The sequence below is a fragment of the Diceros bicornis genome, chromosome 6 (assembly GCF_020826845.1).
Source record: "Diceros bicornis minor isolate mBicDic1 chromosome 6, mDicBic1.mat.cur, whole genome shotgun sequence".
NCBI classification, from domain to species: Eukaryota; Metazoa; Chordata; class Mammalia; order Perissodactyla; family Rhinocerotidae; genus Diceros; species Diceros bicornis.
The window spans coordinates 80,981,289-81,007,644 of record NC_080745.1 but is presented as its reverse complement, the minus strand read 5'-3'; the positions used below and the strand labels follow the sequence as shown (position 1 = coordinate 81,007,644).

Here is a 26,356-nt window from a genome sequence, read left to right as displayed (position 1 = left end):
ATATAGAGGGAGAGATTATGTCAATTTAAGAATCTTATGCCTAAAATTAGAAAGTTTACATGATTTTTAAATATGAGATAAAATCTGGAACTAGGCATAAAACTGTTTTTAATTATTTTATATTCTTTTCCAGAATACAGTTTATAGTACATGTGTTTCTAAGATGTTTTCCTGCCTAGAAACGTGATGCAGAAATTTGGGGTAAAATTTTCACATGAAAGGACAAATGGAAAATTTATTGAAAAGGTCAGAAATGTATTTCCAGGAAATCTGTCTCTGCATAAGTATTAGATGGTTGTGAGAGAAAAATAAGCCAAATAATAGATCTGTATATTCTAGATTATGGCTGTAAAATGTTGAACAATATTCCAGGATAATAATCAATTATTTTGAGACTAAACTTTTAGATTGGTTGATATCATGGCATTAATTTATACTACTTAGGTCAAAATAAGACTTTTTTGACATGTCTTTCATCTTCATTGTCTTCAGAGAAATGTTTAAAAAAAATTTTTTAACTGCATTATATGGTAGTACTGGTGTAGTGTAAAATATAACAATATGAGTGATTTTTCTAACTGTATGTCATCACTTAATTAGTTTGGAGAAGTCAGTTTATATATGTATAATTTTATTAAGGTTAGAGAGACTCAACTGATGCTATTCTTATGTTAAATTAAGAAGAAAACATAAAAGCTCATCAGTAATGAATCCCACTTAGTTTTAATTTCATTAATCCCTGCACTTCTCACAAGAACTCCTATTTTTCAGTAAATATTTTATTAGGAAAGTGAAATCACCTTAGTAGGATGTTATTACTTTTTAAAAATTCAGTTCAGAAAAATCACTTTGTGGACCAGGACGTTTTAGAGTTGAAAGGGGCCTTGGAGAGCATCTCATTTATCAGATAAGGAAAGTGAGACCTAGGTTGGTTTCTGTCTCAAATCTGTACAGAATTACTTAGGTTAAAGTAAGGAACTTCAGCTTATTTTTAATAAATTTTAAAAATATACTTACCTCTGTAGTATATCTTATCTTTTCTATAGAAACCTGCTTAATATAATAATTGTTTAATAAGAATATGGTTAGGAAATTATGTTTTCTCTCTCTAAAGTACTCATGACCAGTTAAATAAACTAGTAAATACATGAGAGAGTGTGTGTGTAGATTTAATCTTAGAAAGATGAATTAGTCTGAGAGAGAAGAGAATAAAAAGTAAGTCAACGCTTGTCTCCAGAATTGTCCTTTAACATTTGCAGAGCAATACTCTGAAATGTTTTTAGGGACAAAGGTAATACAACTCATGAACGTGCATTTGTTCCAGTTTCTAATGCTAAAGTAAATTGTTTTAAATATATCTCACAGAATTAAAACTCACTTCCCTTTAGCATCCTCTCGATTCATTCTCTTAATCCAGTAGAGGCTCTTATTAACTCTTGTCTTTAATATTTCAATAACTTTGTAACTAATCTCAGCCCCTCCAAATGATCTGACCCACTGTGGCCATTTTCATTTTCCTAGAATTGAGCTTTAATCCTATCTTTCCTCTGTGTAGAAACCTTCAGTGGCTCCCTATTTCCCTTATTTAGCAATAAGTCTAAAATAATAATATTCAACTTAATAATAGTATTCAACATCCCTGAGGGTCTATTTGGAACTGCCGTTTCAGCCTCGCTGCTCCCCATCCTGAGCCTTATTTTCCAGCTGAACCCCCCTGGTTACCTATCAGTGACACTGTGCCTTGAACCCTGTTTCCTCCTCTGAACAAGCAGAGCCCACTGCTTGAGATGCCCGTTACACACTTCTGCCTCGTAAAATCTTTGAAGACCTAGTGCAAGCTATATCTTCTTCACGAAACCTGAGAGATTCTATGAGATTGGAGAAGTTTCTAGTCCTGAGTTTTTTCCTTTATCTTGGTGAAGGGAGTGTGCCTCGGTTAACACAAGCATCAAATTGCTGTCTGAACTGGAGCTTGTTTCTCTGCTGTGACAGAGTCCTGGTGCCTGGGGGAGGACGGGATACAAAGTTACACTCTGGTTTTACTGATGAAAACTCCTAGACACAGAGCAAATTAAAGTAGATCCTGAAAATGGTCAAGACAAATTTAATTTCTAAGAAAAAAAGGCCTCTCTCCATTCACCAGTCCCCATTCTCCATTCTCCACTGAATAGATTAAATACTATTAGTCTGTAAGAGCAAGACCAATTTCCTCAATATTTTAGTTTATTTTCCTTAAAGCCAAATGGAAATGTTTCGAAAGAAAGTGATGAAAACCATTTTAAGTTGTTGAGTTTTGTGATAGAAGTATATATAAAAAGGCATAAAGATTGCACTTTATATTTGGGCATTATATTTTACTTAATGAAAAATCTAAATACTATACACTATAAATAGAAGATGATGTTACAGTGCCTTTTGATTAAATTCCTGAGAAATATTTTTCTTTTAATATTACAATGCTTTGTAATAAAAATGAATTAAATCAATGCCTTTTTTTCCTTCTTTGTTTATATTTATACTTCTGTGTAAAAAGAATTTTCATCAATAGAATAAAGTTAACAAAATAAGTACATAGTGAAATGGGAGAGAATGCAGATATACTAATCCCAAGTATTAACATGACTGTAGTTGAACTTTGAGTTTCCTGATAACCAGGGCAAAAAGGGAAATAAGATAAAATATATAAGTATTAGTACTAGGAGGAAGAAATAGACTAGTTACTAGGGGGAGAAAAAACTCTGTTTGCCTCTAAATTAAAACAGAAGTTACTGCCATGGGGCTTCTTATAAGGATGCTCATTGATTTAATTCTGAATGCCTTCAACATTTCATAGCAAATTGGAGAAGCAGATCTGATTTTGCTGCTTCTTGTAACCGTCTTCAATAAAAAGCCAAAGGCATGACATTAAACCACAGTTCAATGGAAGCAATTTCATGAGGCCTAAACTAATGTCCAAATGCATAGTTTTTTTTTTTTTTTTTTTTTTTCTTGTGAGGAGATCAGCCCTGTGCTAACATCCGCCAATCCTCCTCTCTTTTTGCTGAGGAAGACGGCCCTGGGCTAACATCTGTGCCCATCTTCCTCTACTTTATATGGGACGCCGCCACAGCATGGCTTGCCAAGCAGTGCGTCGGTGCGCGCCAGGGATCCGAACCAGCGAACCCCGGGCCGCCGCAGCGGAGCGCGCGCACTTAACCGCTTGCGCCACCGGGCCGGCCCCCCAAATGCATAGTTTTAAGTGGCGTCTTACAGTTCCTCCAAGTTAATTCTTAGAGACCTTTAGTTTTGATCTATTTTAGTTATGTTTATTATAGAACATTTTATCTCTTAATTTAATCTTAAATTATGTGGTCAGTTTCTTATCGTAGGACATTGTCCACAATATAAAAAAGGATTTTAGAAGAATTGAGCATCATAATCAAGGCTTTGGGGCATCTGCCCTAGAACTGGCTAGCCATTCGGTGAGCTGTCTCATTGGTTCTAGCCAAGGATAGAGAAAAACTTGATCAGGGTTTGAAAAACCAAAATCTGAAGTTGAAAATAATTCTTAATTTGTCCCTGGTATTATATCTCCTGAAGTGAGTCACATGTCTTTATCCTGCCCTAGGACAGCAACCCTTTTGATGCCACTGCAGGGTACCGTGGTCTGACCTACGAGGAGGTTCTCCAGGAGCTGGTGAAACACAAGGAGCTCCTTAGGAGGAAAGACACCCACATCCGGGAACTGGAGGACTACATCGACAACCTCCTCGTGAGGGTCATGGAGGAAACGCCCAGTATTCTCAGAGTGCCCTACGAACCATCCAGGAAAGCTGGCAAATTCTCCAATAGTTAATAAGCCGACTGTGCTGCATTTATAATTGGGGAAAAAAAGAAAGGAAGAGAGAGAAAAAAGGAAAACTGTTACTGAAGGAGACTACACTAACAGGTTTCATTGCATATTCTTCTTCATTGTGAAAAATTGTTTTACCTGTAAATATTAGCAAGGACTATCAAGAGTGACCTTTGAAGTGAGCTAAATAATTTAAACTTTTAAAGTGAAAATGGGCCAGATTCTCAATGAATAAGCAGTTCCTTAGGATTCACTTAGGTGCTGGTGCTGGCCTGCTAATCTGCCAGAAGCCTAGAAATATCTTCGGAAGTATATGACTTATTCCTCAGGAATAGATTTCTCATAAAGCAGAATCGATACTGTGGTTGGTTTCTCAGAAGTCAATTTGTGGACATATTTAGCTGCAGGAATACTGCTCGTTATAAGCACTACTAAACAAAGTTCATATTTTATATGCATATATACATGAATATATGTTCATGTATCTTTGTATATAAAATACATGCGTATACCTCATATATATATGTGTTTTTAGAACATTTAAAAGCAACTGGTTGCCTCTAAAATTAGGGTACCAATTTCTTAATTGGAAAATGTATGTGTGCTCTATGGGTGCAAAACAGATCATCGTTGCTACTGTTATGGTTTGTATAACAGAGAAGCTGCTTCAAATCACTCTTGACTATGTGAACCTTGGTTTCAAAACAAGCTGCTGCTACATATTATTCCAGCATCAAGGTTTTGCTCTTTTTCCAAAAGTAATGATCCAAAGAATGACATATTTTAGGAAACTTCATTAACTTCACAACAGCATGAATTTCTTGAATTAATTTTTTATCTTAACATTTGAGTTCTGTTTAAGCTATAAGCAGAAGATAAGCTAATGTAATTTGTTTTGTTGAGATTCTGAATGCCTTTAAATCACTAGCAACGAAAATATTAAGAAGTTGTGTCTGAAGATAATTTGGGGGGAAAAATGTAGGTGAGGATCTGATGCCTGACAACCCAAAGCAGTGGGCAAATCCTAGGAGTGGAGAATTAGGCTTGGTTTCACGTTACATCAATAATAGAACAGATGGTTGCATTTGGGTCTTGAACCAAAATAAGAATTACTAAAGGAGTGAGTTTTTAGAACAGATCTTTCCTAGCATGACATTATACACTATTTACATCAGCTCTTTAAGAATTGATTTATCACAAGATTGTATGTTGGCTTTTTTTTGTCTGCTCCTCCAAAATGTTGATTACTTCCATGAATTATCTCTATATGTACAAAATTAGTCTGAAATTTAAAGTGAAAATAATGGTATGAAAATATTACTAACCGTCTACTGCTTATGTTTTACCTTATAAATCTAAAATACATACTGTAACACATTGAATCTGTGTCTTCTGAATTTAAAATGAAAAATTCACCTGTATATGGAGACATACATTCCCCAATCTTTTAATGAACTGCATTTTAGTCTATTTATCTCTACTAAGACTTCATTGAAAGTTAAATGCAAAGCAGGTATAGTAATAGTTTTGTTCATTTTAATATTTTCAATCAGATAATCATTGGCCAAGCTTATATTCATAAGCTAAAATTCCTTGTTATTTGTATTTTCTGAGTTTCTTTAGTTTTCCTCTGAGAGCATACATTTTGAAATTCTGGAAATTTTTCCCAAATATAAAAAATAATTTTTTAAAATGAAGAAATGGAGAAGCAAAAGTAGCTTTTACCAACTTTTTCCTCCATCTATAAATTTCTGTAATAAACCTCAAAATCTGGTGTGGAATTTTATTCTCCCATCTGAGGTCTTGGTAATTATTGTGTTTTAATATGGTGCCCTTTTTAGTTAACATTTATTAAATAGTACAAAATTCTTAGCATTTGTTTTTTCTGTTAGTATAATTAAGCTCTTCTTACACTTTTTAAAATACTAAAATCCATGTGTTTTCAGTATTATGACAGATTAGCTGCAGATATTTTAATATGCTTAGGCCAAATTTGCTGTTTATAGAATGAACCAAGATGTAAGTTTTGTATTAGGGTACATGTTTTATGTAAATAGAGCTCATTAAAAAGTGTAGTTCAGGTACTGCTATTCTTTTTATGACAAAATTCATTTTTAAGGAGAGATTCTTTGCCTGTAAAAAAACTTAAAGATTAGACTTATGCATACTTAAGTCATTTGGTTATAACGGAATCAATATTTTTATCTTTAAATCTGAGACAAGAGTTGTGTTGAAAACTGGATCTGCATTTATCACTGCCTGAGAATATCCTGTTTCAGTGTTGATGAACTTCCACTCATGACCTAGAGTAAAACTTATTCTATATTTTCGTTTTGGTCAATGTAATAAACTAAAACCAAAAAAGTAAAAATGAGCCCCAAGTAAATATATCAGTGTTGCCTGTGTTTTGGCAAAGTGAAAACAGAGTAGTTTTAATTTCTAGCATTGTAGAAAAAGGCCGAAAGATCACCTTAGTTTATTTTTCGAAAATGTAACTTTTAAGTGTTTTTAATGGTATATTTTGTTAGTAGCTTAGAAATGGAAATAAAATATATGTACTCATTAAACAATGCACAGCACAGTAGACTTATGAACAGATTTTACTTTTGCTTTCATGCTTAAAAAATGCATGCTCAAAAATATTTCCACTAATAAGAGGTTTTTTTAAATCACAGGATCGACATTTATGTCAAACCTATCTTAAGCTAACATACTTCTGTTACATGATTAAAATGTTTCTGCTATGATATTTAAAACAGTGTTGTTTTACAGCCAGTTCCTCTCCCAGTTCTGAAATTCAGCTTTGAAAGTATCGAACATACTGTCCTGCCACTTAGGCTTCAAGTTTCATTTGTTGAATACTAGGGTCGTATCTTAGAATTGTATATAAAATGACGTGTCACTCATTCATGAAAAATGTTCAAGTATTGCTTTTTGCTGCTATATTCTGCCTTGAGCCCAGTTTTGCCATCCTCCCGTGAATGTAGTATTATCCATAGGTTATTCATAACTACATCTATTGCTTTTGGCAGTAAATAAAGATTTAGTTGTAATTTTCCAGCTGTGAAAATGTTTCCTTGTATTTAAAAGGGTTTCATGAATGGAAACCTAAGTAAAACACAGCTCATTAGTGACAGACTTGCTTTCCTCACATCCTTCCTTCACCAGCTCCTGCGGCCTCACGACCCCCTGCTCATCATCCCCGTAAGGGTGCTTATTCTTTAGCAAGGAGAATTTTAAAAAAACGAAAAAAAACCCTGTTTTTAGTATATCTAGTAATTGTTACACTAGAGCTTTTATTTTCCTCTGTAGCTTTTTAGGAAAAGCAGCCTACCTTGTATTTGTAAATCAAGCTGAAAGTTTTTGGTGTCCGTGTACTCATGTGTCCTGTAGATATGGAAGGTCCCTGTGTGTGTGTAAGTGAAGTGTGATGCATGCTCATTCACTTGATCTCCCTGAAGTAAGAGTAAAGGATCGCAGTGCTGCAGGTTCACGATGGTGGATGTAAGGGTCTGTCAGCACACAGTGAAAGCCCCCGTTTCCACAGATTTATAACTTCAATAATCCAGATGCAATCATTGGGAGTATTTAATATGCAGTAAGTAGCACCTTAACTAATTAATCTGCATATGAAGGGTTTTCTGATGTATTTAATAAGAAGTGTAGAAGCTCTTCAAGCATTAAACTAGAGTTGATGTTTTATTTCATTTATTTTCTATGTCGAAAAATCCACTCTTACAAGGGAATTGAAGTCTGTAACAAATGATACATTGGGCCTATTAATCTTCAGAGCTTCCAGGTGGTTTGTCTGTTGAGGTACAAAAAAATGCTGCAGATCTAGAAATGTATGTATTTAGCAGGTATTTGAAAGATATAGGCGTTATTGATAACTGAAGAGTGTTACACTCATTAAGTAAAATGTTCTAGTAACTTGTATACTTTTTTGCAGGTACAAACTCAAAAGTGTGTAAGCATTGCATAATGTGACAGTTGTATAATTTATGTAATCTGATGCATGAATCAGAATTTTTATATATGATATTGATTTATTATAGTCGATTAAAGTGTTTAATCTTAATTCAGTTGTCACAGTTTCTTATTGCAGATGAAACAGCATGACGCGCATTTGTCCAAGTCCTCCTTGTCTTTTAGAAATGCTGAGGATGCCTCTTATTTGATATATTGCAGCAAGTCTTCTTTAAGAGCTACAAAATCACTTCACTATGAAAATAGTTTTGAAAAGTTGTTTGGAGAGTGGTTTCTAAGTGCCTTAGGGTGGACATTCTTCAACAATTGCGTGAATGCCCGCTATGTATAAGACATCCCCTCGTAGGGGGAGCGTTTATGGTTTGGTAGAAAGTGACATTCGAGTATTTTTATAGAGGCTAAGGCCTATGCCAGGTGCTTTCTATTTATGCGCTATTTCACTTATTCCTCACAACAGCGCTGTAAGGTCAGGGCTGTACAAGCCTCAGAGATTTAAGACAACTAGTGAAAATCTATTTGTGGAACTTAAACCCATAGCATTTCTCACCACTTCTTATCCAGCTTATAGCAGAAATCACTAACTGATCACCACTTGCAGCCTTCTCATCCTACAAGTCCAGGTATACACCTGTCCATCCGAGACGCCTCTGAGGGAAGCTGGAATCTAAGGGCCCGGGCTGATGGGGTGGGTGAGATGTGTATATGGCGGGGCGTTAGGCAGTGGTGTGATTCTAGATTAGGGGACATGATGCATATGTAGTAGTCTTGGACATAAATCATACGCATTTGGAACAAGGGCTTTCTCTGCCAGCCAGAAGCCCTTCCTAGCCTCTAATTGCTCTCCGTTTTGGAAGGCCCATTTAATGTGTCCCTTCACTTCCCCCAGAATATGTCTAGATTGTTTCCCTTTCTGCCTCTCTCCAGCACACACGTTTAGTTTTCCTTAGTCTACTGAGACAAAGGTTTTTGGGGTAATTTGGAAGTAGAGAGTTATTAAAGTGGCCATAGGTTTTGTTTTAATGCAGTGCCTGTCTCAGAAACGTTTCTGTTCAGTTTTTCAAAGTAATGGGCTTGTGACCTGAATGCCCAGCAGTCTACATTTTTCCCCGAATAAGTTTACATGATAACACAAATGTCATACTTTCACATTTTTATGATTGTCCAGAGTTAATACTTATAAGTAACATTTTTATATGCCTGTAATTACATGAACTAGAAGAGCTTGATTCCATTCTTAAATTCCTTGCACCCTAAAATTTGATTCTTAAATTTTCAATGGTTTCATCATTTATTAGGCAAACTCAAATGCCAGAATTTATGCTGGGAAGCACAAAATCAAATTTCTCTGTCAGAGGTTTTCAATTATTGTGTGTTGTGGTCAAATGTAAGATATGGTCCAGTTTGTTACTAATATTAGTACCAAAGTTTGCAAATGATTTATTTTTTTAATAAATTAGAACAGAGTAAAGATTATCACTGTTATAACGTTACTTACATTCTTTTATGCTCTGGTGTATGACAGAAAAGTGTATGAAGCTGAGACTGCAGGTTATGCCTGCAACCTAGGTGTGGGGATTGTGAACTCAAATGTTTACGGAGCCAGGTAGGTGCAGTGGATAGTAAGGCAGGCCAGGTGTAGAAGAGTAGGGATTGCTGGGGACAGTGGCAATCTGGAGAGCCTGTTTCCCCGACTAACAGCTGTTCAGCTCCAGCTCATTGTGGCCATATGGAAATGAATGCATGCGAGGCAGGGGTTGCTAAACCGGATCTTTCTAGAGAAACTGAAAATACAGATTTTTATGTGAAATATGATTTCCAAGTGTTAACAACTAATTCATGTTTTTTAAACAAAAAAACTGAGGGCCACCAGTGTGCAGTCTCTTCCTTAGTGAGATGCTTTCTGATGTACCATCAGTCATTGTCATTGTCATGAGAACAGTTCAGAGTGTGGTTGTGGTTTACTTCCCCCACAGATGATTTTGTGTTGAATCAGAAAATGGGTTGGCCAAGGGGCATGTGGATTGTGTATGATATGTAAGACAGAACCACAGCTCAAGATTTTTGGGGAGGCAGAAAGGATAGGGAGTAACTATTCAATGGGTATCAAGTTTCACTTGTTCAAGATGAATAAGTTCTGGAGATCTGCTGTACTACATTTTGCCTCTAGATAACAATACTGTTTTGTACACTTAAAAATTTGTTAACAGGGTAGATCTCATGTTAAATGTTCTTACTACAATAAAGAAAAGACTTTTCCAAACTGATGCAGCCACTATGGAAAACAGTATGGAAATTTCTCAAAAAATTAAAAATAGAAATTCCATATGATCCAGCTATCCCACTATTGGGTATTTATCCAAAGAACACGAAATCAACAATTCAAAGAGATTTGTGCATCCCTATGTTCATGGCAGCATTAGTCACAGTAGCCTAGATATGGAGGCAACCCAAGTGCCCATCAACAGATGAATGAATAAAGATGTGGTGTATACACACACACACACACACACAATGGAATACTACTAAGCCATAAAAAAGACAAAATAGTGCCATTTGCAACAACACGGATGGACCTTGAGGGTATTATGTTAAGCGAAATAAGTCAGACAGAGAAAGACAAACACTGTATGATTTCACTCATATGTAGAAGGTAAACACATAGCTAAGAAGAACAGATTAGTGGTTACCAGAGGAGAAGGGGTGGGCGGAAGGCAAAAGGGATAAAGGGGCACGTATGTATGGTGATGGATAAAAACTAAACTCTCGGTGGTAAACACCATGCAGTCTCTACAGAAAGTGAAATATAATGTACCCCTGAAATTTACACAGTGTCATAAGCCAATATGACCTCAATAAAATAAAAAGCTTTCTCCTGCCTGCCTCTCCCTGAGCCTCACTATGCAGGTGTTCTAAGAGGGGACACGGTGCAGGTAACCTGAGTTACAGTCTGAGGGCCGTTGCTCTAGTGCTTAGAGTATTTGAGAATGTTATCCTGGGATCTGTTACATACCCTTTTTTTGATAATTATGATTTTTCAATCTTATCTGTGATGGTCTTGCTTTTTGGTAAAAATTGTATAAAAGCTATTAGTGTCCCAAAGATCACTTTAGCACATAATACTGTGCTGTGTTCAAGTCAAATCACATATGGTGTATGACAATTTCCAGGAACGTAAAGTCAGTGTGTTTTCATGTGATTTTTTTAGGGTGTAAAATACATATTTCAATTAAAATATAATGGCCATTGATTTCATAGTTTGTTTGATTTTGCATATCAGCCATTTAAAACTCTACCCTACGTTTTTACTCCAGCAGATCAGGAAAGGTGGTTGGTTTAGATCACTGGTTCTCAAAGTGTTGTCCCCAGAGCAGCGATGTCAGCATCACCGGGGAACTTGATAGAATGCCAATTCTCAGGCCCTGTTCCAGACCTACTGAATCAGAAACTCAGGGCGTGGACCCAAAGAGCTCTGTTAACAAGACTTCCAGGTGCTTCAAATGCACATTCAAATTTGAAAAACATTGGGATACAGGCCGCCTGCTTTTTTTCTTTGCTGAATGTGGTTTAGAGAATCCTTTTTTTGACTTAATGTAACTTTCCTTGCCATCTTGAATTTATTTATGAACCTATTTATTTTTAGTTTTTTGGTAAAATGAATATTTTGTATTTTAAAGAAACTCCAAGTATGATGAAACTTCGTGTAGGCAGAATGTTCATAAAATACACACAATTCGTTGAGCAGGGTGGATACATAATAAATACTGTTGGTTCATTGACAACGATATGCTTTGTGCAGTAAGATTTGGTATTGTGACTGAGAAGGCAAAAATGCACATGGGCTTTACTGTAAAATGCACATGGGCTTTACTGTTCTGATGTGGCTCTGCCAAGTTTTATTAAGGAGGGCATCTTAGCCTCACAGAGGCCTTTACCTGAGGTAAAAGGTATTAGTGTAGAAAAGGAGAGACAGAATGCAGCCGCATATGGAATGTGGTAGAATGAAGTTTTGAATATATGTGTGAAATTGGGTAATGAACCTCAGTATAACAAATGAAGCCAACTTGTGACTTTAGGTGAGAGGTTTTATTTAACAAGCACTTTGTTAACTTTCGTTTTGTCCTTTAGTTAACAATCGTTTTGTCAAATAGTTCATAAAAAGCTTACATTCTTTTCACAATCAAAACCAGAGCAAGTTCTCATTTCTAGGGAAATCTAGAATGAAATTTAACAGTCTTGTTAGATCTTGCATCGAATATTGGAAACACTAAATGATTAGGAAAAGGCCAGTATGCGTTAGGTCAGAGAACATAACTTAAAGTAAGGGTGGTATGAGGGAGAACATAGAATAGGTATTTTCTTGGGTTTTGTTCCTCTGGAAAAATGCCTGCATCGTTCACAGTGCCAGGTGGGTTCAAAGACCTCTCAACACTGGCAAAAGCTGTTGGGCTTGGGGTTTTTTGCTTTTGGTTTTGGTTGTTGTAATCATCATTCAAACCCTCAAGGGAAAAGCCCATGTCAAACATGAGATTAGAATGTTCCCTGTCGCAGAAAGGGAGCCAGAGAGCACAGGTCACTAAAACCATACCTGCTTCAGAATCTTCACCTTGAACCTGTAGTTTCAACCTCTTTCAGCAAAATTTTGCTAAAGATGGTAACAAAATTGGCTTATGAATTTCATTTCCTTTCCTTGTTACGAAGGAGGCGTTAATAAACGGGAAAATGGCAGAGAAAGCCACGGGAGTTGGGTGGAGAAGGCAACAGTAGGCCAGGCTCCCAGGTCAACTAGTTGTCAACCTTAGAGTAATGTAGGTTATAATCAGACCATACAGGACGAGCACCTCTTTTAAGAAATAATTCATTCGTCATAAACAGTTGACTGATCCAATAGTGGCGCTTAATGTTTTCATGTTTACACTTAGAGATTTTTTTATTAATGTACTGTTATTGAACATCTTTCATGATTTATAAGCTGTAAAATATTTTAATCCTTGATTCACTTGTTTACCAAGCTATTCACTTAATGCTATATAATGTGTAGCACTTGAGACCATCTGTTAGGAATATTTGAATAATAAGCACACTGTGAAGATATGTACAGCAAATAAAGCACAAAACACATGAAATATTCAGGAAGAGTTTATGGAGACAATCTATGTATTTTAATTAAAAAAAAGTCTGAAATCTAGCAGTAAATCTTTCCAAAAATGAAACTCTCCTTATTCTGTTCAAATTGATGTGCTGAGTGGCATTAAGATGTCATTTTGACTTTAAGTGAATAGATTTTAAATAAAAATATTGGAATTATTACTAATTAGAATTGTGCTTATAAGAGCTCTTCATTAAGTGTGAGAAGTTACTGCAGAGTAACCGCAGCAGTAGCATGCAAACCATGATAAGCGTACTGTTTTGTGAAGCAGCCAAAAGGCAGGCTTGACTAGGGCAAGCTGGGTGTCTTGGGGTCATCCCTGGAGGAGGGTTTGGCTGGAGTATCAGGTTTAATGTGGTAGTCTTGGAAACACTGAGCTGGGTGCAGTGACTCGACTGGAATCCTAGTCCTTGAAGGATACTTCAATCCTGTAAGAGGTTGACGCCCTTTGTTTCTTTCTTTCCTCTGAACTGGTGGAGGATGGGGACAGCTTGGCACCATGTGTGGGTCCCCCAGAGAAAGGGACTTTGTTGTGAAAGACTGAAAACTGAGGTTCCCTAAGTCACTCAGCTGCGTGTAGACACCTGGATTCTCAGGCCACCCACCTTATAGCCAGGAGTGACTCTAAGGAGGCTCGTCACTCCAGGGAAGTGCGTTGTGACTTCAGGGTCACACCACTTGATGAGCTGTAGCCTGGACACCTACCATGATGCCTCCTCTAAGAACGTGCCAGATGGCATATTCATGCGACAAAATTTTGTACCCACCAGACCCAGGGAATGTCTGGCCGATTGTAAGTCTTAATCCTGGTGTTCGCTCTGTAGCGGTGCCTTCTCTAACTGCTTTCAACTTTTGTGTTGATGCCTAAACCAAACTTCCTTGGAGTTAAACCTACTTCTTTAGTGCCTATTACTTATTGGTCTCACAGTAGCAGGAGGGACCCCACTCCTGGGTGTCCCTCAAACTCCCAAAGCACATCTCCTGTCAAAAGTCACACTAAGACCACAGTAAGGTACTACATCTTGACTTCTGATTGGCTATTGCATCTCTCTCACTATTGGAGAATATTAGTGTATTACTTCAACCTTTTGTCTGATCCTTCTTTCAACATTATTACAGACTCCCTAGGTATTTATTATTATCCACCTGCAATAATTTGGGACTGTGCCTTCTGTTGATTTCCACAGATGGGCCAATCATTTTATAAATGCCTTTCAGTTGTCTCTGCACTGAGTTCTTCCTATTTGCATTGTGACTCGATGTGTTGAACAGGCTTTGCCGAAGTTACTCTTCCGTTTGGCCATCACAGGTGTTTGCATCCCTAGTAATGAAGTGCATTTCAGTATGCATTTCTAAATGGTAAATTTACTCCTACCTTTATTATTTTTATATCCATATTTCTCTCTGTCCTGACTCATTTATTTCATCTCTTTGAATTGTATGTATCTTTGTAAATCACCTCCAATCTTTATTGGGATGGGCAATCATATGAATCAATTTTTTTATCTGGCATTTCTTCTAATCCTGCTCATTCCACTCCATGCAACGTGCCCCAACTGATCTTTGCTGACCTCCAGGAAACCCCCACCTTGTACATTTATTTGTCCTTGTTTTGGGGTCTAATAGTTATTTTATAAAAATATACAGAGAATTCCTGGCAAAGAGTTTGAGCCTCTAATCATCGTAACCCTGATATTGACACCTAGCACAGTGCTTGGTGTATGGTTGGTACTCAATACATATTTGTTGAATGAGTGATCAAATTATTTTTGTTAAGATCCATATGCTTGTTATGAATATCAACTATATTAAGATCCCTATGGTTGTTATGAATATCTATTATAAACAGTGATGTTATCTTATAAGGGAGCCCCCTTTGAAATGAATAAAAAGAAGGGTTTTTAACAGGCAGTGGGAGTTGGATCTAGAGGAGAAATGATTGCTATCAAAACATTGCCAGGCAAAAGTGAGAACAGGCAGAAATAAACATTTATCTTAAATTGTAGTTAGTCTACTAGAATTTAATAAGCTTGCTTACTCAATGTCTTCATTCATTCCTTTATTTTAGTGAGGAGTTGTCACACCCCACTGTGGATATTGGGTAACTTGTCTACCTGCCCTGTTCATCTGTAGCATACTGAACAGAACAAACTAGCAGCTCCCTTTTGCTTCCCTACCACTTACAGGTCACATGTCACATTCCAGCTCCTCAGTAAACGCATGTTAGAGCAAGGAGGGGGAGGGAGGAGTTTAGTGGCTGGTTCTTTGAAATACGGTGTAAGAAGGTTTTACTTTTTTGTTGTACGTGATTTGGATGGCAGCATGCTGAGATTTTAATTATCTGCTCTTTAAAATATTGCAACCATGGTTATTATAAAAACACTTTCCATTGTCCTTGATGAAGGGAGGAGCTCCCATTCTAATTTGACTTATATTTGTAATTAATGAGAAAGAAGGAAACCTTGAGTGGTCCCTAATTGAAGCAGGGAGTACATCGATCCACTTTGGTTTAGGAGTTGTGGAAACTGTAGACATAGAACAAGTTTTCTTAATTATATCATGATGTAAAAATAAATCATTTTGATGAGAACACTAAGCAAGATAGGCTTTTCTGACTGAAGTGCTTTATTTAATGTCTTTCATTGAATAATCAGCAAGAATGAGTCCAGAATAAAACCTCAGTGCAGCGTGGTAAATAGATTTCATCTTGAGTGTTAATTGATCAATCAACAGTTGCTGCTGTGACGAGGAAGTTGGTGAAGCCTCATTTGGACTCGCTCATCCATCCATTGATCCAATCAACATCCATCCATCCTTCCTTCCTTCCACTCAACAAATTGAATACTTGATGTGTGCAAAGCACTGCTCTAAACACTAACATTACAGAGTTGAACAAGATGGACAAACGGAAATAGTGCCACGATCAATCAGTGATGTCTTCCAAGGGCTCGTGAAGTCCCTCCTCCCCCCGACATTTTTAAAGGAGCATTTTTGAATCTTTAAGGCCTACTCAAGTTGAAGTAACTAGTTAAGTCCTCTTGAGTCAATCATAGCAGCATCAGCTGATGGCACTTGAGTGGTATCTTCTTGTGAGGGTAGAACTTCATATCCTCTGACCAGTACTGACCCTAGACAATGAGTTAATGATAGATGTATCAGGTAGCATAAAGAACTAATGATAAGCTCATATGCAATTTTTCCATGACTCTCTTGATTAACCCATGAGTTTAATTTTGAAAACAAGTAATTGAAACTTGGGAGATGTTTGCAAGCAAGGTTGAAAAATCCACTGTGTTATCTCTAGTATAGGGACAATTCTTGAATAATTAAAGGTAACAATGCAAATGGACTGTTTTTATCCTTTTCTGCATTGCAGAGAACTCATTGTCATTCTCCACTTGGAATTCTAAACTTATCATTTAGAAATGAAAGAAGAATGAAAGTAAATTTTATTTAAGAAAGCTTCATCAACATTTATGACACGAGTTCTTTGGTTTGGAGAAAAATAAGTACCAAACTGCTGAATGGATTAAAAGTTGTATATAAAACAATTTTTTTCAGTAGCTTCTAAATTGAATAAACTAACTTGAAAATTTTCATATCCAGGATCTAATGATGTCTGATTTAGCCTTTTTATTGAGAAGAATTACCTTCAAAAGATGAAAAACAGGGGCCGGCCTCATGGCTTAGCGGTTAAGTGCGCGCACTCCGCTACTGGCGGCCCGGGTGCAGAACCCCGGGCGCGCACCCACGCACTGCTTGTCCGGCCATGCTGAGGTGGCGTCCCACATACAGCATCTAGAAGGATGTGCAACTATGACATACAACTATCTACTGGGGCTTTGGGGAGAAAAAAGGGGAAAAACAAAAGGAGGAGGATTGGCAATAGATGTTAGCTCAGGGCCAGTCTTCTTCAACAAAAAGAGGAGGATTGGCATGGATGTTAGCTCAGGGCTGATCTTCCTCACAATAAAAAAAAAAAAGATGAAAAACAAACATCAAAGCCATGGGAAAATGATGGGTCGATCAATAAGTACACTTAAGGCAACTGAATGCCACCTGGAAAAAAATACAAAGTCAAATCCATACCTTACGCTTTATACCAAAATAAATTCTACATGGATTGACTATTTAAACATAAAATATGAGAAGTACCAAGAAAATTTGGGACTTTTTGTTCTGTTTTGTTTCTTAATAATCTCAGAGCAGAAAAGGCCTCTTTATTCAAGTCATAAAACCTAACTGCTATAAAGGAAAAGGTAGATACATTTGACTACATAAAACTTTTAAAACATTTGAACAACAAAAAAATAATATAAAGTCAAAAGGCAAATAAGGAAATGAGGGAAAGATTGCAACACATACGACAAACAAGGGCTAATTTTTCTATTATATAAAGAGCCCTCCTATACCCATAGAAAAAGATGAAACAGGGAAATATTCAGAAGACAAACAGGCAGAAGAAGAAATCCAAATAGCCTTACAAATACCAACAAATTAGAAAAAACAAAGATGCCATATTTCATCTATCACATTGCTCAGTGGTGTTAGTGCTCAGCTTGCCAGAAGAAGGGGACATAGGGACTCTCCTAGGTCATTTGGAGTGTAACTGGAGACAAGCTCTTTGGAGGGCAAGTTCACAATATCTATTAATATCTTAAATACATAAGCATTTTGATCCAGCAATTTTATTCTAGGTTTTTATCTTAGAAATATTCTGGAATGTATGTAAACATGCACTTGCCAGGATATTGACTGCAGCATTGTTGATACTAACAAAAAACTGGAAATTGGCACTAGTAAAACAATTTTTGGTATCTAATAGAATACTATGTAGCAAGTAAAAAGCACAAGATCTATATAGAAGCTGATATGTCAAAGCATCTAAGATACACTGTTAAGGGGGGAGGGAAAGGCAACAGAAAAGTATAGATAGAGTGCTCTAGTAATTTGCAAATTAAAATATAGATGGGTATGTATGCATTTGCAGGAACATTCCTGTAGATGGTGATTATTTCTGAAGAATACAACTGGGTATTTGCTTAGGAGACAGATTAACTTTTCATAAACCCCTTTTGGTCTGTTTTAATTTTTCATCATATGCATGTGCCATTTCAAAACTAAATAAGGTACATCTTTTGATCAATTTTAGCAGTATTTGACTATTATCTGATTTTAGACTTTAGCCACTCTTTAGATAATTTTGGGGTCTGTACTTGGAAAATAATAGAGAGCCTCAAGTAAACCACTGCCCTGCTGAGGTGAGGGGTTCACCATCTGGCCAAGAATAGGAGTCAGGCTCCTCCATTTTCAAAACTGTCAGCTTTCTCACTCTCACATCTGGCATCCAGAACATGGGGGGCCCTTCCCGTTAGAGCACAGAGTCTCTGTGACCCATGCTCTCCGTGAAGACTGATGCTGCCTCTGCTGGAGAACCGCAGTGGAAGGTGCTGCCCATCGTGTTTCTTGTGATAAATTTTCGGTAGAATTCAGTCCAGGAATTTCTTTTTTAATTTTCTATACAAGTTGGACAGTGAAGTTCTAGAATCTTTACCAGATTGCTTTCTTTGCCTGGAATCTTAGCACCAAATTCAGTGTTCAGTACATAAGTAGGTGTTTAATAACTATTTTAATGATCCGGTTGTGACCTAGACACTTACTGAAAATCTTTTGTGGAACAAACTATGACATCAAAGTAAATTGTAAAGAAATGAGTGGGCTTAATGCCACTCTGACAAGAACCTTTTCTGTCAACGTAGGTGAGACGTAAACCTTTAAGGTACGCCTTCCTTTTCAGAAAGACGGTATCTCCGATGTAGTATTCTTGCCCAAGATACCTAATTTGAATCTAATCATGAGAAAGCAATCAGACAAATCCAGAATATGCTACATTCTAGTCAGCTGTCTTCAAAAACGTCAACCATAAAAAAACAAACAGTAGGCAAAAAAGGATTGCTCCAAATTAAAATAATCTCATGAGACATAACCAAATGTATGGCACAAATACTGGATTCTGGACTAGGAGAAAAAAGGCAAAAAAAACAAAAGATTTGGGGAACGATTGAGAAAACTGAATATGAACTATATATTAAATAAAATTAATGTTAATTTTCCGATATGTTGATTGTCATGTAATAGAATGGCCTTATGATTAGGAAGTGCATATTCCAGTATTTAGGAGTGAAGCATTATGGTGTTTGCAACTCATTTTAAAATGGCTCAGGAAAAAGCATCTAGATAGAAAACTAAAGCAAATGTAGCAAAATGATACCAATTTGTAAATCTAGGTGAAGGATATATGGGTGTAGAGTATATTGTTCTTTCAACTTTTCTTTAAGTTTGAAATTTCAAACGAAAAAATAGAAAAAAGAAAAATCTGATTTGACAATAAATCATACTGTTAATAAACAGATACAGCAAAAAATAAAAAAATAAAAAAGAAGAAAAAGGACTTTTTAGCTTAGGCTCCTTTACTTTCTGCCTTCCCTCCTAATTTGACGTTTATCCCTTATTATCCCAGGTGAGGACACGCTCTTGGTAGCGTCCCTGTCATTCCTGGTTCATGTGGCCCATTTTGACTAACAGCAGGCCACCCAATGGGCAGCGCCCGCCCCCCGCACCTGCCCCCTCCGCGGCCTCCGTTTCTGCGCTCTGGTCTCTGCCAGCCTCCTTTACACCTTCTCCCTGCAGGGAGTGTTTCCATCAGGGTCCCAGGTGGCTTGTCTTTCTCAACCTTTGGCCCTGGCCCCCCTTCTCCCTCGCTCCCAGGTGTCTCTGCTTTCAGAGCTCACCCCAGCCCCCAAGCCTTTGTCTAATTAAACTGAAATGGTGCCACCTGGCAAAGTCTTCCTTCCTGGGCCTCTTTGGGTGGTTTTTCCCTCTTTTTCCCCTCTGGGGCTGTCAGGAGTTTCTTGTCAGCATCCTTGGCCTTTCCTGCCCTCCTTCCCCTGAGCTGGGTCTGTGGCTTCGCAGGTGTCCAGTTGTTAGTTGGGATGTAAATTGCTGATGGCCTTTTCAGAAACCAGGAAGGCCCGGTTGAGACTGCTCCACGCCTTTCCAGACGCAGGTTCCAAACATGGGTGCCCCGGGAGGTGTCTTCAATCATCCGCGTAGCGTCTGTTTTCTCTGCTGGGGCGCCTCGGGTCCGGGCTCACCACCTCTCAGGGGCCTGTGTGGCAGGAGGGGTGCCTTCGCTTCCCCATCCCTGGGGGCCCTCCTGCCCCCTCTCACCCTTGTTTTGACCTTTTCACTTTCACCCTTTGAAATTTAATGCCAAACCTTTCCTATCATTCCACCGGAATCCCCAGGACCCCCCAGACAACACCCAAAACAAATAAATCTTAAACAGTTGAGGCCAACTTAATGATTAACGTTCTGAGTCCACTCAAGCAAGGAAACAAACTCACGGATCAGTTCTTACCTGGATTTCCCAGATTTGAGCTGTAATCTGTCCAATGGAGTTGGACTATTAGTTCAGTGACAATAATAGAAAATGTCCTGAGAAGAGAAATGAAAGCTGGAAAATTGTGGAAACCAAGGGGCAGTCATGCTTTGGGCTAGAACCTGCTATCTACGGCTTATTGCTGACCCTGGGTAAATACTTCAACCGATGAGTGCGATACACAGAACACAGGCAACCAGGTAGCACTCACACTGCCTTCTTCTCTTGACGTTGGGGTATTCCTCCTTAAAGTTTCCAACATTTGACAAGCAGAGATTAATCAAGATAGGTGGAGGATCTGAAAAACTGAGTTCTAGCCCCGACCTAGTCCTGATGAGTTTTGTAATTTTGTTCAAGTTACTAAACATGTTTCCTTCTGTTTCCCCATTTTGTGAAATGAGGAAGTGGGTTAGGGGGCTGATAGATTTGATGATCTCTCAAGTCTCCCCCGGGCCTAAAACTCCATGACTATAAAATACAATGGTCTGGGGTTTTACATTCTGACCCTATATTTTTTAGAAAATGCCTTTTAAACACTGAGAGGGGTCCTTTGTGTTTTTCGTAATCCTAGTAGCTCAGGTTTGAGGAATCAAACCTGATCTGAACCCAGGGCTAGGATGATATAAAACGAACTGTGTGGAAATCAAAGACTGGAGCGTGGGGGAGACACCTGTAGGGCATCAACACCAAGGTATCTTCCTCACCGATCTGAAGCTCAGAGGAGGCACTCTGCGAACACCCTTGGATGCTCATGCCTGTGCGTCTGCACTCTACACCACACAGCCAGGCCTGGTTTCATCACCTCTCCCTAAGTGTTTAATGATGGTAACTTTGATCTGAGCCCGAAACTCCAAATCAAAGTGATCGTTTGTTAAATATTTGTCACACATCCGGAAATTCTAAAACCCAAAACAGAATAGAAAGCCCTATAACAAGGGTTTTTCTTTCCAGCCAATTAAGGTCATTAAGGAACAGTGTCCAGATTCAAATAGTTGCTTAAGCTTAGAATTACTGAGTTTCCCCAGTAACCGGTTACAAAAAGAATATACCAAATCATGACAGAGAACAGAAGGAAAATGCAAATTTAAATAAAAGTATGACCAAGTAATTCCTTTGACAATAAAGTAACTTAATCTAAATAGAAGGCAGATTTAAAACATGATCTAAGCAATGACATGAATTTTAAAGTTGGAGGAGTATTTGCCAACAGTTATCCTCGGGTTACCACAATAAGAATAGAGTTGAGAATTCTAGCCCTAGCAAAGCCCATATAGGATAATAATAAAACATATTTTAAAACCACATTTTCCCCTCATTTTACTAGACATTCACTTCCATAGCTGTTTGTCTCCACAGAGAGGCAACAATTCCCACTCTGCTTCCAGAAGGGAAAAGCATTTAGAACACTTCCAGCTTCTCTCTGTCCCCTCCCCAACCAGGAGGAGGCGTGGCTTAGTTGATTGGCAGGTTTGGGATGGGGGCTGAACATCTTAGCTTCAAGGCAGCCTGTCCACAGGATGCACGCATTCTGGGGCATCTCGGTCATGCAGTGAGCTCACAGACAGGTCCCACATCTGAAGGGGGACCTCTAGTTGGCCAGAGCTGCCATTGACTGAGAGACCAACTCCATCTAACTCAGGATGGAGGATTAAGAAGCCTACTTTGGATACATGGTGTAGCCATGCCCTATAATTTAGCTTTATCTTTAATAAAGCTGATATTTTTATTTCCAGTTGCCTGACTCCCCTGTGTGTCTTGGGTTGGGAAGAAAGGGGTGTTATTTATTGTGGCCACTGCAATTCCAGTCAATCAATCAATATCTAGCTATGGGAAGCCAGGCTCAGTCCCAGGAACTGAGTTTATAATAAAGAAGGTTAAGACTTGGTCCCTATCCTGAGAAACCTGCAGTCTAGGATTATGAAATTTAATTTTATTAGTTTTAATTATGGACAGTGTTCTCCCTCACCCTTTGATCTCTTTGGGTGTTATCATTCTGTCCTATAAATAAATAACGTGTTTCTAATATGAATGCTGGCAGAGCTATTTTGGTCCTCTTTGTATTATTGTAGAGCTTTAACAGCTCACATAGAACAAATTTGATTGTGTTTATATTTAAACCTTCTTAACAAGGGAAACAGAAGGATTAGATTCAATAAAAACAGGAGCAGCCTTCTGAATGTGTTTAAACAAGTTTTCCCCACTGATAAATAGAACTATTGAGTATCATTTTCAACTAGACTGACAAGAAAAAAGTCATCAGTTCCCCTAAAGAATTTGTACAATGCTCAAGGCAAGTTACAGCTGGATCCTCTTAAAGAAATCAATCTTCTCTAGTAAATGACTCATAAGACCATTTAGATCTATGAAGCTTTTCAGTAAATTTATTCAATTAAAAGGATTTTCAATATTTTAGCAAATGTTAAATTACCCATAATATTCTGGCGATGTCAGACTGGAAAACAAAACACACCACACACCGAACAGTCCCTCTCTGGGGCCCACAGCCTGGGTGTCAGCAACACCCTTCCAGCCATCAGGCAAGTCTCTATGTAGATTGATGGAAGTTACTTTGGTGCACTAATGCTGACAAATTTACTTATCATTCATGATAATTACTCCTGCCGCTGTAGGGAAAAATTTTTTTAAGTACCTAAGTATTGGGGGATTACATTACGCCATATTAAAAAGGAAGAAAATAACTTCTATAATGACAAGTTGACATCAGTCCAGACTGGACCAAATCATCATATTATTCTCTTATTACAGTAGGTAATTTTATATGCTATGTCCAGAGTGTATTTCATCTCAAATTGGGACTGTGACATTTTCTTTTTTTTAAAAGTCACTTGAAAAGGTTCACTTTATAGACTATGCTTTGGACTTCTATTTATGTAACTTTCTTTTTTTTTTGGAAATTGACAAAACATCATAGTAGAAAGTATGTTATATTATTCCCAACCAAGAAGTACATTCCAGTGATTGGAATAGCAAGCTGAATAGATGGAGGAATACAGTGGCTAGAAAGGCAGTCCTCATCCATCCCTCCTCCCTCCTTGCCAGTAGGTAGAAGTCAGAATTTCAGAGGTAGAAGTCTCAAAGATTTTGGCTTTGCCTTTTGGTGTATAGTGAGTCAACTATAAAATGAGGAGAATCACCTACCTTCCAGGTCTGAGGATGAACACAAACAGTTTTTAAGGCCTGTTAAAGTATCCAAGAAAAATGATGATGTTAATTCTGGAAGTACTCATTGGATTCATAGAGCGATGAAGTATCACTTTCCATTAGGCTGGGAAGAAGAAAGTTGGACGATGCCAAGTGTTGCTGGGAATGTAGGAATACTGGCATCTTCCAGCACTGCCGGTGAGACTGGAAGGCAGTGCTCTGGACACAGTAAGCATGCGTGCCTTACGACTCAGCAATTCTGCCCTTCAAGGTGTATCCCAAGCAGATACGCATGCAGGTTCCTAAAGGACTGGTACAAAGATGTTCATTGCAGTATTGCTTTACATAGTGGGACTTGGAAGCAACTGAAGAGAGTGGGCAGGTAAAACACGGTAGGGGCATACCAGAGATGCTATGCAGCAATTGGAAGTAACAGAATAGATATTTACAGAGCAAGATGGATTGACTGGAAAAAAAATAGTCCTGACCAAAAATCAAGAAACCAAATAAGATCTATATAACAGCACCATTTATGTAAATTAACAATACTTGCAAGACAGTATGCATTTTGCAAGAACACATACAAACAAAAGACACCAGTCAACTGGAGTGATTGCGTAGGGTGGGGGTGGGTGGTGGGAGTAAGGAATGAGGAATAAATAAACAACGTAATTAAAAAATACAAAAAAGAGGGCCATGCATAGAACAATAGTGTATGGAATAATAGTGTATGGAATAACCCAGTTCATCATACTGAGTGTGATTAACTCAATTCTCTGCATTTCAAATACTGTTCCCTCCCCAAATATATAACACATATATATGTACGCTTGCGCACACACATGGGATTGAAAGGTGGTGACGTATGGGACAAATCAGGCCCTCAGATATGTTTTGTTTGGCTCATGCAAGACATAAAAATGGTTTAAATTAGCCGGCAACTTTTAAAATCCAGGTCTTCAGCTACTCTTAGAAATTCTAGCAAGCTTGGGCTGAAGGCATCAATTCTTGGGTGTGCCTGGCAGCTGCCTCGTTTAAAACAAGCAGGCTGACTCCCAGACACCACAGTCCACACTCCATCCCTGACAGAGGATGCGGATCAGCTCCCACTTACCTTGGCTTCATGTGCTAAACCAGACTGCTTTGTTCTATTTCCCACCTGGGCCTCGATCTGGTGCTGCTAGACACGGATGTCAGCTGCCCTGCCCGTCCTCTCCTCTGCCACATCCTCTCAGAGGTTTGGTTAAACACAACCAAGTGAAGGAAAGGGAGGAAGAGGGATAACTCCTAAAATTTTGATTAAAACACCTGAGCAGGTTTGGGCCTTTTGCTGAAATGGAGGAGACCAGGGCAGGGTCAGGCCTGGGGGAAAATTCAAGAGCCTTTCCTTTTTACCATGTGATGTTCCAGGTGCCCTTCAGACATCCAAGTGGTGAAGTTAAATAAACAGTGGTTATGTGAGTGTGGAGTTGAGGAAGAGGTCAAGGTTGAAGGATAGCCAATTGGGCATCATCAACATAAACGTGGTACTTAAAGTTATGGGACTGGATGAGATCATCCAAGGAAAGTGCGGAAGTAGGGAAGAAGAGGAGGATTAAAAAAAGAGGAGGTGTGAAATAATCTCTGTTGAGAAGGGGAATGTGAATGAAACATGAAAATTTAGGAGAATTCCCAGGAAGCATTTTTTCTAGAGCAACAGTCATTGCGTAAATCTCAAAAATACAACTCTGAGTGCGAAAAGCATGCTGCAGAATGGCGTGTGTAGTATGGTAGCATTTATGACTATTGACAAGAATATTTATGATTATTGAAAAGAATATGCAAAACAAAACAATGTATTTTTCATGATTATTGAAGGCATAGCCTCTTGAGAGGGGCAGAGGGGAATGGGGCTCAGGAGGGAACAATAGGACAGCAGCGATTTGTAATGTTCTCTTTTATTTTTATTATTTTTTCAAAAGATTTTCAATAGTTATGATAATGAGCAATTTTAGTGAAAATTCAGATGTAGTTGGGAATATTGGAAATCTCTAGAGTAGTTTGAATAGAGAAATTTGTGCATTAAATATATGTAAACTCTTAATAGCAGGTGGGATGGTTAATTTTATGTGCCAACTTGACTGGGCCATGGAGTGCCCAGGTCTTTGGTCAAATGTTATTCTGGGTGTGTTGGTGAGAGTGTTTCTGGATGAGATTAACACTTGAATCAGTAGACTGAGTAAAGCAGATTGCCTTCCCTAATGTAGGTGGACATCATCCAATCCATTGAAGGCCTAGATAGAACAAAAAAACTGAGTAAGAGGGAACTTCTCTTGCCTGACTGTTGGATCTGGAACACTGGTCCTGCCCTCAGATTGGAACTTAACACTATTAGCTCTCCCGGTTCCCAGGACTTCAGACATGGACTGGAACGACACTGCCAGCTCGGCTGGGTCTCCAGCTTGCAGACAGCAGATCGGGGGTCTTGTCAGCCTCCATAGTCACTTGAGCCAATTCCCGAAAATAAATAAGTAAGTAAGTAGGTTAAGTAAATCCTATTGGTTCTGTTTCTCTGGAGAATCATGACGAATATAACACATAATAAAATTTTCATCTTTGTTTCATTCTCAGCAAACTAAGAGCTGTCATGGATCCCTGATAGTAAGTCCTTGATGAATTTGCTCTTTAGAGTGAATTTGTAATTAAATTTATTATATTTTTAATCTTAAGATTGTCTTAATTAAAAGCTACTTTACTTTTTCAGCCTTATTAATGCTTTATTGAGTCACCCATACATCTGTGAGTAGAG

The 26,356-nt window shown here is 38.1% G+C and overlaps 1 protein-coding gene across 1 annotated transcript in view; it reads left to right on the top strand.

The window, feature by feature from the left end:
• The window catches only part of RAB11FIP2 (RAB11 family interacting protein 2), a 42,149-nt gene extending 34,239 nt beyond the window's left edge, over positions 1–7,910 (top strand). The window contains exon 5 of the mRNA XM_058544097.1: positions 3,608–7,910. Coding sequence (XP_058400080.1) covers positions 3,608–3,835 — 228 coding nt within the window. The 3' untranslated portion in view covers positions 3,836–7,910. The remainder of the gene's footprint in view (positions 1–3,607) is intronic.
• The last annotated feature ends 18,446 nt before the right edge of the window (positions 7,911–26,356 follow it).